Here is a 12557-nt window from a genome sequence, read left to right as displayed (position 1 = left end):
ACAGCAAAACAGCAAAGACGCATACAGTTGTCTTTGACTGCTTTGCTTTACATCACATGCTCTTTAAAAAGTAGAAATAGGCCTACATATTTATTCCTTTCAACTTTACATTCTACTTTTTACTATTTCCCTAGAGATTTAAAAAAAAAAGTTTGTTTACGTGATAATATAATTTAATTTACAGTCTGATGTGATACAGCTGTTAATGGCTGGAAGCTGGTGAACATACCAGTTTACACACACTATCCCTCCTAGAAACATGGCCTTTTTTTCATTCACTTTACCAGTTCATCACTGTTTTCTGACTGTCTTGCAGACTGGCAGGGCCATCAAGTTTGCCGTGGACCACGTCTTCCCCTCCTCCCAAAGAGCCAGCCAGGTCAAGAACCGCATCGCTGTGGTGGTTACTGATGGCAAATCTCAGGATGATGTGGTAAATGTCAGTCTGCAGTGTTTAAATGCTTGAGTGAAACCAATGGAAGTTTATTTTGGCAGCCCTACTTCACACTTATCACAGAACAGCATGGGGTATCCACACTATGGCATAATGTAAAATCTGTCTGTAATACTGTTTATTGTATTTTTGTCAGGCATAAGCCCTCTGTCAAGGGTCAAAGTGGGAAACCTCTTGGCAGGTTTCCATTAACCCTTTAAATTGCGCAAATTGAAATTGAGAATATAAACTGTGCCTAATGGAAACATGTTATTTAAAAAAAAAAAAAAAAAACAACTCCTGTTTCAGGTGAATGGAAAAAGTCATATTTTGCAGAACTGCAATGGAAACACATTTTTGGCTTTTATAGGTCAACAACAAAGAGTGTTGGGAGGAACTGGTTTCCTCATGATGCAGCAGGCGCAACAAGAGCTGTTATTGCATCACATAATTCCTCAGAAGTTGAGTGGATCATCCAGAAGTTTTTAATCCACAATTGGATTGTGAAATTCATGATTGTGAAATCACCTCCCAGAAATCCCTCATACGTGGCTGCTCCCACATATAAGGAGCTTGCCTTTCCATTACCGCTCCATAACACGCCTATGTGGACTTCGAATGGAAATAATGACGGCTAGTGTGGTGGCTGCAATAGAAATAAATCTGGTGATGTTTTGAACATCCATCACCATGCTTCTTAGAATGTTATCACTAGAGGTGAAGTTGCAGAATATCACTCAATAGAAACGCAGTCACCTCGCAATTGTGTTTTACGGACATTTCGAAAATATTTATAGTATATAGTTTTGCGCCAATCTCTGATGGAAACCCGCCTTATGTTTCTTTAGGTGGATGCCAGTATGGAGGCACGAACTCAGGACATTACGGTATTCGCCGTTGGTGTTGGCACTGAGATCACCACCTCGGAGCTGGTTTCAATTGCCAATCGACCATCGTCCACCTACGTCCTGTATGCTGAGGATTACACCACCATTGACCGCATTCGAGACTCTATGGAGCAGAAGCTCTGTGAAGGTCAGGATCTATTTTTGCCATGTTCATTGGACACTTTTTGTGTTCTTCTGGCTGTGGTGTGGAGTTGTTATGTGGGAGGAGTTACTCGATCTAAAAATTTGCAGGTTTTTTTTGTGCGTTCGTCAATTCAAGCCTTAGGGTTCGCTTATATATTACACACTCGTATCAATCTGCACACAAAATGTGGTTTCCAAAATCAAACTTAAAAAGAATAATACATTCATATTATTTTCTACTTTCACTGAATTCGTTTTTTAACCAACATCAATCCTAATTATAATTATAAAATACTCTTTAATTTTCAGTGTCATGATGCCACAATGTTTTGAGATGATATATATATATATTTATTTTTTCCAGCATGGGATATGTCAATGATTAGCAGCAACACTGATTACACTGATTACCGTGTGTTTTCTCCACAAGCCAAATATATATGTATGTAATCTATGGGAAAATATTAAAAATGGCACATTTGAAGGCAAAAGTCACCCAGAAATAATACAATAAATATTACATGCATTGATGGCTGTGGGATCCAAAATTGCAGGTTGAATGGATTTCAATTGCACATTTTAGATTTTTATTTTTAGGTTATCAAAGCCTGATATGTCAATGATTTGCAGCAACATTGATTGTGACAGTGCACCTAGTGGAAATGGCATTTATTTTCTCCATATGCCAATATTGTTAAAACTGATGTAATCAGGTGGAAAATCATAAAACTTACAAAATTCCAGAATGACACCCAGAAATAATATAATGCATGTTTTTATGCTTTGATGGCTGTGGGATCAAAAATGTCAGTTTGAATGGGTTTCAATGGGGCATTTTTTTCCAACAGTTTTCTTTCCACAGTGTATTTTAAACTCATTGTAGGAGCTGAGCTGGAAATTCCAAGATGAAAAATCTTGCCAAAATGTATATTATATGCATGAACACAGCCAAAATGATCAAAAAATGAAGGACGAAAAGTGGGTAAAATGCATCAAACTGTCCCCGAGGCTTAATAAAATTAAAAATAGCTGCATCTTTGTTTTGTCCGTTCTGTTTTGCCATGTTTATTTTGCACCAAAGCTCGCTGTTGAACTGAGCCTGCACTTGTGTTTTTCTTGGAAACATATTGTTTTGTGTGAGATCCAGTGAGTTAAACGCCCTCATTCTAAATTCAGCCGCAAAAAATACATCCAATTGTGTTGTCGACAAAAATAAAAATCAGAACACCAAATAACACAGCTGACCTAAACATGAAAAGAGGTTTTATGCATATCCATTTAAATGTTACTTCAGCTGTCTAAATAAATTACACTTTTCTTTCTAGAGTCTGTGTGTCCGACACGGATTCCGGTGGCATCTCGTGATGAGAAAGGCTTTGAGCTGATGGTGGGCATGAACATTCAGAAGAAGACCAAGAAGGTTCCCGGCTCTCTGATTTCTGAGACGGCTTATGCTGTGACTGCGTCCACTGACATCACTGAGAATACCAGGTAAAATGTGCTTTTATGAATTTTGCTTTTATCTATATCTATATCATTGTTTATATTTAGTCATTTCACTTTATCTTTGTACTAGGGAGATTTTCCCAGAGGGCCTCCCTCCATCCTATGTGTTGGTAGCCACCCTCCGCCTAAAGGGGCCTTCAAGCCAGTTGACCTTTGACCTTTGGAGGGTCCTGTCTAAGGATAAGGAGATCCAGGCTGCAGTGACACTAAGTGGGAAGGAAAAATCAGTCACCTTCACCACCACCAGTATAAGAGAAAAGGAGCAGAGAGTGGTCTTTAAATCCGGCTTTGAGGTTGGTAACAGGATAGCGTTTCATGTCAATAGCAGGTCAATACGGCTTTTGGCGAGGATTTGATTTGCAAACACTGAGAAATGCGCTTTTCCCAATATTACAAAGCGTAATAAAAGGCCGGAGATCTCTCTGTCTGCCGGGGAATCCAATGTAGTTTAAGAAAACCTGTTTTCTTTAAAACTAATCAGGACATCCTTACAATTAACAATACTGTAGTATTCAAATCAAAGTAAATAAAAAGGAAAGTTTGCAAGTCTTACACAGCTGGATGTTCAAAACTGAGTAAATAAATAAGATGTAATGAAAACTGGTAACATGAAAATATATACAGTATACAGTATATATATATATATATATATATATATATATATATATATATATATATATATATACATACATACATACACACACACACACACACACACACACACACACACACACATATATATTAACAATTCAACTGTAAAACAATGAAAAAATATCAAAATTTAATTCACTTATAATTGTGGATGTTATTTTATCTTGCTTCTTTTTACACTAACAATGTTAATTGCAAGTCAATTGTATTTACTTTCAACAGTTTTGCTTTCGAATGTACTTTTTCCTAAGTTTGTCTTTATTTTCTGATGCAATCTTTACCATTTATTTGTGACTGTCTGTCAGTAGAGGCACACATGGCCACTTATGTGACCGGCTCATTCACATGGGGGCATCCAGAAGAATTGTTCATACTGTGATGATTTCTGGTGTCAGATTTCCATTCAATCGCATGACAAAACCCTGAAACATTCTGTACTGAGTACTGATGATTGGAATTGACTCAGTTTTGTCTCAAAAGGAAAGATTAGGAAGGCAAGTTATTTCAGTGTTTCTGCATATCCTTAAAAAGTCTTAAAGCACTGAATTTATTAATCTAAAAGTAAGACATAATTGGTGATAAAATGTCTTAAATCTGTCCCTCAAAAGTCTTAAAGATGTATTGGACATGGGTTGTAGGATTTTATTTCCTGATTTTTTAAATGTATTTTCGGAAGTTACTGTTAAATCTCAAAATAATCATTAACATTTAATTTTTAACATAATTTAGCAATTTCATTCTGAACATTAAAATTTTAAGAAGCATTTGATCCAATTTAAATGTTAACCTTAAGCTGTAGGAACCCTGTATTATTCAGTTGCATGGTTGCTTTAGTTATTTATTACTTTTACTGCAGACATAAATTACTGAAAATCTGGACTAAAACATTACTAAAAATATATTCACCTATGCACATTTTCTAGTTTTATTTGACACTGCAAAAAGAGCACTCTAGATCTAAGATAAATTTTATCTTGTAAAGCTTGGTATCCTATCATGGTATCATCTTTGCTTGTCAATAACTTAAAAAACTGAGATATAGCTCAATGCAGTGAGAATCGTTCTGCCCCAACTCTTGATGCTTAAACCTGCACTACTAATAACACCTTCACAACAGTCAGATAGCTGATTCTTCACGTAAACGAAAATGAGAAAACATTACTGTCACATCAGTTTATATTGGTTGATATAAAGAGTGTTCTGTCCTGCACTGCTGTTATTTTCCTGCCACTGAAAGAACATATTGTGTTATTAGAGTCTGCACTGCCTCTTCCAATCTCGGGCTTCCCTTCATGCTGCTTCCTGTGAATGAACCTGACTGGGATGACTTGCAGAGCGCCAAACTAGCACTTATTTCAAAATCATCCCCTGTTCAGTTCAATCACAAACTGAAGCGGTGACGATGTAATGTGATAGACGCCAGGAGGAGGCTCAAAGAAAACGTTTCCTACTCTAAACCACTGGATTTCCCCAGTGGAAACTAGTCGGTGGATGTGTAGTTCTTGGAGCACATGTGTCTGTTTCCATGGCAGCACGAGGTAATAATACATCCCGTCGGATACGCCAGGTTGTGTTTTTCCAGAAGGCACCCACCACCCTCTATCCTAACACACCTAGAGTTTAGCGTAGCACGTTGAAACTGGGTTGTAATTATGTTCAATTTGTGTTTGCACGTGTTTGATTTGATGTGGTTTGATGTGGCACAAGGTAGAAGGCTGCGATTTGTCGTTTGGAAATGACGGCTGTGGCTGGGTCCCAATTAAACAATAGCTGCTCTGTTTCTCTGTTCCCCTCCGGACAGTTGGAGCTTCTGAGAAAAAAAAAAAAAAGATTGTGATGGAAAAAGGAAGGAGTTATTGGTCTTAATACCTTGTTGGTCATGACTATTTGTGGAGCATTTTGGGAACACACATTTTTGGCCTTGCAGACAAAATTAGATTAGATGAAACACATGCACACAGAAGGTTGCCAAGAGAAATGAAAAGCTGGGTGAAAGAAGATTTGACAAGTTAATGAATGTTTTCACGTCCAACTTTGCTCCTGACGTAAAGCTTGAACAAAGATACGTTTCAGTCTCAGAAATGAACAAGCGTTTAAATGTATGTTGAGATAACCTTGAAAAACAAAGGGATTTATGAAATGCATTTTTGTGATTTCTTTCAGACTCTGTATGATGGAAAGTGGCACCAGCTCAAACTCCTGGTGAGACCAAGCCAGGTCACAAGTTTCCTTGACGATCAAGTGATCCACGAAGTAGCGCTAGAAGCTGTGGAGCCCATTTACATCAACGGGGAGACACAGGTTGCTAAGAGGCGAGGAACACACATCACCGTGCCGGTGCGTAACAACACCAAGAGGAGAAATTCTTTAATATTCTGACACAGAGTGCAGGTGATTTTCATGTCTGACTCATGAAGCAAATGATGTTGATTTGAGAAACAGATTTGAAGTTCAAGCAGGCTTTTGTTGTAACACTTAAAAAAAAACAACTTACTATTAAGAATAGAAAGACTTGAATTAAAGCATAAAGCACAGTTTTAAAAATGAAAATTAAGTAATAAACAGTCAAAAAAAAGAGAATTATTCCAGCGTCTGTCCAGAACATCATAAACCAGATCCTAATACGGTAATATCTTTATAATTTTTTTTTTTTTTTAATCCTTTCGGTGTTCACTCTGCAGCAAAATCAGGGGACTAAAATGCCCCCAAAAGTACACTGCACAGAAAACTGATTACAAAAAAAAAGATGCTCAACTTGAAGAATCTTTAAGAAACTGCAACCTTCTGTCAGATTTCCAGCAGAACTATTGGCCTGATGAGTCCGGGGCAATGTGGCTCTGGCAGACAGAACTAGCTGACACCGCTGTTTTAAAACAAATAGAGCAATGCAGCACATCTTTAATCCAGTCATACCACTCTGAAGACTGGAAATGATCATCATTTTTATTAAACGCACATACAGAATCTGGTTTGCCAATTAGACAAATCTTAGTAGTTTTACTGCACTTAGCAGTAACTTCCACACCAACCCAGCTTTACCTAAAGCGACAAAACCGGAGAGTTCAGAAATTTATGAGACGAGATCGTAAAGAGAATAACATATTAATGTCCTTTGATCAGTAATGTAGAGCCTTTTGCCTCACAACTTCTAATTTCTTCAAATATTTACAGGTTACACAAATTATAAACACATGTCAGAGACACTACTCTCTTTAAAACTACTCCCAACTGACAAAATCCTAGGAGATATTAAGCATCCCAGAGGCATTTTGTCCCTCACAGAGAATAAAATCCCTAAACTGCAATGTCCTTATGAAGACAGTGAATGGGAATCAATATGTGAGGACGCACCGTCTTTCTCATATAAAGGTCAACATAAGCCTTTTTCAATTCAGCATCATCCACAGCACCTATTTTACACCAAAAAGACTCCATAAAACAGAGACAAGTAACCTTCTTCACCTCTTCTACAAGAAAAGTAATGGCGTTCTAGGTTTCAAAGGGTTAAAAAAAATCTCTCTCTGAACAATCAAGCTGCAGTTTACATCCATGTCGGTTCAGGCTCATGCAGCCATGACAGCAGACAGTGTTTTGAATATGGATGTTGCTGCAAAGAAGCTACAAATTATAAAACATGGATGCTTCACACACTTCTAGGTGGAAACCCAAGATTAGTGTCACCAACTCAGAATCTGACCGTAATAGCCAGGAGACACTACGATGTCAAAGTGAAGCTTGCCTTTGACTTTATGGAAATAAAATGTTATATATTATCATATTCTATTAGATATTTGTGGGAACATTTGTTCCAAAACATTCACAGTCACAGTGACCTTTGACCAACACATTTTTAAAAGTACATCGCTGAGTCCAAGTGGACATTTGTGCCAATTTTGAGTTAGTCCCCTTGAGGCCTTCGTGCACTCACAAGAGTGAGACGGAGGAGCTCACAGTGACCTTTGACCACCACAATCTAATCTAAGAGTTCCTCTTTGAGTCCAAGCAGACCTTTGTTGCCAAATTTGAAGACATTTCTTCAAGGTATTTTTGAGATATTTGGCTCGTGAAAATGGGACAAAAGGACGGACAGAAGCAAAATTTTCCTAACCACGTGAACTTTTTTCATCCTTTATTTTTTTCAGTTGGAGATTCAGAAGCTGCGTCTGTACTGCGATCCTCATCAGAGTGAGAGAGAAACTGCCTGTGAGATTTACTCCGTGGTAAGATCACTGTCGCCTATACTGTAATCTACACTGCAAAGGTCACATTTTGTACTTCTGTATCTGTATATATATATATATAAAACCATTATTTTTTTCTCTTGTCCTCCCTCTCTTATGCTACACAGGATGATGAAAGGGTAAGGGCAGTTTCTATCCTGTTTCTTACACACTTTAGACTCTGTATTTAGTATTTAGCCACTGATGGGGTGCAAAGGAAATTATACATTACATTACATACATTACACCTGATTAGATTCCGCATAAAGGAAATCTCTGGAAAGGTTCCACTCCTGCTAAGAAATCTCTCTTTTTTTATTCATACGGAAGCTCTGAGTGTGTTTTGTACAGCAGACATTTGTGTATTTGTGTTTTCTTAGTGTCCTCTGAATCGAACACCGACAGCGGAGGAGGAAGAAGACTGCAACTGTGTAGTCGGGCCACGGGGGGAGCCTGGCCTGCCAGGACGCATGGTAACACACGCACACACATGCACGCACACACACACACACACACACACACACACACACACACACACACACACACACACACACACACACAGAGCTTTTTGTCCTTATTAACACACACATTTTTTCTTGTTGGCTTTTTTTGTTGCAATAATGCATCTACACTATGTCATCATGTTAGAGGCCTTTACACACAAGTAGTAACTCACACACTGATCCACAGTGGTATATGTTACTGTATATAGAAACCTAGGAGAGACCACACCAGGAAAATTGGAAATTAGATGTGTGTTCTGAATGCAGAACTGGTGCATTATACTGCAAATATATGTTCCCAGATGTCAACTTCTGTCCTCTACTAATGACTTATAATGACTGAGTTGTAGTGACTCACTTCATATGAGTCAAAGTGGTCTTTGTTTTACAAGGAAAACATTTGGAATCTCTGAGTATAATTCTGGGAGAGCAGCTTAGATGGTGACTACTTTAACCCTCATTGGACTGTTCAGCTCATTTTATGCGCTTTTTTTATTCTTTGTTTTTTGATCATTTTGGTTGTGTTCATGCATATGGCATACATTTTGTCAATATTGTGTATTTTTGTTTAATCTTGGAATTTCCAGCTTAGCTCCTACAATAAGTCTAAAAAACACTGTGGAAATTTTTGTTTCATTCATACTGTTAAGTGCAAAAAACGCTCCACTGAAACCCATTCAAACTGACATTTTTGATCCCATAGCCATCAAAGCATAAAAACATTCATTACATTATTTCTGGGTGTCATTCTGGGCTTTTGTCTTGGAATTTGTAATTTTTACTATTTTCATCTAAAAACATAGTTGCATCATAACAAAAACCTTAAAATTAATTTAATGTTTTGTATTTTTTTCCTGGCATTTAAAGGTTTAAAATTATGAAAATTAATGAACATTTGATATTTATGATTAGGACTGATGTCGGTTAAAAAAACATAAACTGTCATATTAATTAATTGAAAGTCATATTAATGCTTAATATTTTTTGTAGCCTGATTTTGAAAAGTGTGGTGTGAAATATTTTTGTATAAAAAACAATGTTGCTGCTAATCATTGACACATCTTTTTCTGCATTAATTTAAAAAACAATAATTCACTTAGCATGTAGTACATTAAATATATAATTTATTTTTTGCAGTTTTTTTTTTTTTATCTAAAAACAGTGGCATCATGACAAAAACCTGGCATTTAAAGGGGTAAAATTCTGAAAAATAATGAATATTTGATAATTATGATAAAGACTTGCAGTTAAAAAATTAGCTTAATGAAAGTAGAAAATGATATTAATATGTAATCTTTTCAAGCTTGATTTTGAAAAGCGCATTTTGTGCGCAGAGCAATACAAGTGTGTGTAACATTAAATAAAATTAATAATAACTTTATTTATATAGCACTTTTAAAAACATAGTTTACAAACAACGGAAAGCAGAAGCAAGAGGAGTTTCTTGCAGAGAAACTATTTTATTATTTAATTACAGTGGGCCTGAAGGGTTAAACTAAAGGGGTAGGGTTCTGATATATCAGTGGGATCTTCAGATTTGTGTAGCTTTGAATGAATAAACCTAAGACTTATTAATAATCTTCCAGCTTCTGGGCCTGTTAGATGGATTGATCTGGTGCTCCTCAACAGTGCCTACAATAAAGAGTAGGCTCTATCTAAACTTGTCAGCATGCACATATTGACTGATAGTGTACTGTTTAATCAAGAGTTTGCAGCGCTTTGACATTATGACATTATATAATTCATTGTGAAACTTTCATGGCAATCCATCAAATCCAACTGAGACATTCCAATCAAAACTTCAAATAACCTCGTGGTGGTGCAGAAAGACAAGCCAAAGTCATCAGGATATAATGTCCCGAAACCATGACCACCATGACAATGCATCCAAAAGTTGTTGAGATATTTCATTCTGGACCAAATTGGGTTACAAACCAACACTGTCAGCCACTGAGCCACACCGCTGGCAAAGCTAAAATAAGATGCATTTAATAAAACATTCGTATTCGGAATTACTATCCAGCAGTACAACACGCTGTATCAATATGTTTCTGTGTGTCTTGATGGGATGCTTTAATGCTACAGGGTTTCCGAGGAGAGAAAGGGAGGGAAGGACCACCAGGACCTGATGGTAAGCCTGTAAGTGCTAATCAGTTTCTTCATCACTTTTTTTTCACCACTTCATACTGTTCACCAAATCTTCACGATACATTTTATCACAGAATGAGCTTGCTGTTTCTGTCCCCAGGGTAAAGATGGGACACCTGGGGTAGCCGGCCCTCCTGGATTACCAGGATTGAAGGTAAAAAAAAAAACAGTTGTAACACATTAGAATTGCCACAAGTGTCTGATTCAGCTTTGACCCTGTGGAGTTCCTTGAACCTTTATTATTCTTCATTTGTGCTTCTGTGAAGGCGCATTATCTCTCAGTTTGATTGTGTCTTTTGCTATGCCGATGATACCCTGCTTTATGTTTGTGTGGAACTGTCAAATCTGACTTCATCTACAAAGTTAACAAAGAGAATAAGCATTCAACCACTGGAGTACAGCTCCCAATATTTAACTGACTACAACAGATCTGTTGTTAATATATGTTTTTATCCGGAACTTGGCCTCAAAACAAGTTGGATGTGCACACAACTACTCTGCTGAGCTTCATTTACAAAGTTGTCTTAAAGAGATGGATGTTTCACAGTTTTGTTTTTTTTTACAATTAAACAAAGCATATTTGAAGTTCTGAAAAATCTGTTTTGTCAGTTTTTCACAAATTATGCTGAACTACAGTACACCCAACAGCTCAAACAAATTATCCGTTGCAGTGTCTCTTCTGGTCTAGGCTTGTCTTCTTGTGAAGTTTGGTATTATATTCAAAATCCTTATCACTTTTGAGGTGTTATACAGTGTGGTTTATATATTAGTGAGTTGGGCTCAAACTTCATGCTCTTACCTATTGTCTTTCCTTGGCTGGACAGGGTGAAAGTGGCCCAGCAGGACTAAAAGGGGAACCTGGTTTAAAAGGTCTAAAGGTACATTTTTAAAATTTTAAAGCAGCTGTATTTTGTCGCGGCTTTTCTAATCTATTGCTAGAATTGACAGTACCTATTTTCCTATTACTGTCTAGGGAGAAAGAGGGGAACCTGGCTTTTCAGGAGAGCCGGGACCCCCGGGCCCAAAGGTGAGATTCTATTAATGCATACATGGTTAAAACAGAAAGTGAGCAAACACTTGAGTCTACTCTTTGTAAAGCACAACCAGTGCTAACCATATCTCCATAAACAGATATCTGCATATGTTTGCAGAATTTGTAGGCTATGGGATAACATTTTAGTATTGCATGCGTTCTGATTACTGTTACTGTATAACTAATCAATATGGAGAGGCAGAACCCACTGGCTAAAATGCCATCTTAGAACCCATCTGCTGTCATGTGACCACAATTTAGCTTCATTTAGCATTTGTTCATTAAGAGTAGCCACAATGAGTGGTGCACCGTAGAAGACGTCTTGGCCCTGATATTCAGTGACTACAGTGCATCAAGCCCCAAGGAACAGTGCTGACCAAACTGTGGAATTACAACGTTCAGGTCCTTCACATGATGCCATGGGGCCAAACATACTTATGCTCATAGACCTGCAATGTAAAAAGAGATCTCTGTAAATTACTAAATGTAATTATTTGAAAATCACAACCACGTGAAAGGACTTTTTTCATTATCGAGATGTGATCCATTCAGTCTGCTAATTGTATCCCCAGTACAATTAAGGGAGGCCTAAATTGTATGTTAGCTACTCAGCTAGTGAGGTCTCTGTTGTACTTGCTCTATGGGCCCCACAATGTGGAAGATCTGGATAATTTCACACCCATGCAGTCTTTTTTAATTCATGCACCACTGAGCGGAGCCACCTCAATCACTGTATCCAGTTATCTTAATACATATACCAACCATCTGAAATATTAGCTGTTACCACCATAGACTTAATATTGTCAGACTGGTAGCCGATGGGCTCCGCGATCGGTGCTAACCAGAAAAGACTTAATCCAACATAGGCTACCCAGTGGCTGCTAGCTGTCCATCTTTGTTGAATCTGATGAAGGTTTGTCTTCTGCATTTATTTGGGACAGTATTGTTTCTTCCTGAATGAGGAAGCCTACCATATGTCATGAATATCAGGTATCATGTATTAATATATATTCATGTGCAGTATGTGAAAGT

General features: G+C 37.4%; 1 protein-coding gene and 1 long non-coding RNA gene across 2 annotated transcripts in view; one reads left to right on the top strand and one right to left on the bottom strand.

Moving 5' to 3' along the window:
* The window catches only part of LOC148185981 (uncharacterized), a 209893-nt gene that overhangs the window by 17273 nt on the left and 180063 nt on the right, over positions 1-12557 (bottom strand). The window lies entirely within an intron of this gene.
* LOC121960882 (uncharacterized) overlaps positions 1-12557 on the top strand; it is an 80796-nt gene that overhangs the window by 2554 nt on the left and 65685 nt on the right. The window contains exons 4-15 of the mRNA XM_042510768.2: positions 317-433; positions 1282-1468; positions 2790-2955; positions 3041-3263; positions 5785-5958; positions 7764-7841; positions 7970-7981; positions 8222-8314; positions 10430-10483; positions 10593-10646; positions 11317-11370; positions 11466-11519. Coding sequence (XP_042366702.2) covers positions 317-433; positions 1282-1468; positions 2790-2955; positions 3041-3263; positions 5785-5958; positions 7764-7841; positions 7970-7981; positions 8222-8314; positions 10430-10483; positions 10593-10646; positions 11317-11370; positions 11466-11519 — 1266 coding nt within the window. The remainder of the gene's footprint in view (positions 1-316; positions 434-1281; positions 1469-2789; positions 2956-3040; positions 3264-5784; positions 5959-7763; positions 7842-7969; positions 7982-8221; positions 8315-10429; positions 10484-10592; positions 10647-11316; positions 11371-11465; positions 11520-12557) is intronic.

Source organism: Plectropomus leopardus, chromosome 21 (genome assembly GCF_026936395.1).
Source record: "Plectropomus leopardus strain MGB_pleo_1.0 chromosome 21, ASM2693639v1, whole genome shotgun sequence".
Taxonomy (NCBI): domain Eukaryota; kingdom Metazoa; phylum Chordata; class Actinopteri; order Perciformes; family Serranidae; genus Plectropomus; species Plectropomus leopardus.
The sequence above is the reverse complement of the archived record's forward strand: the minus strand, read 5'-3'. Positions and strand labels throughout refer to the sequence as shown.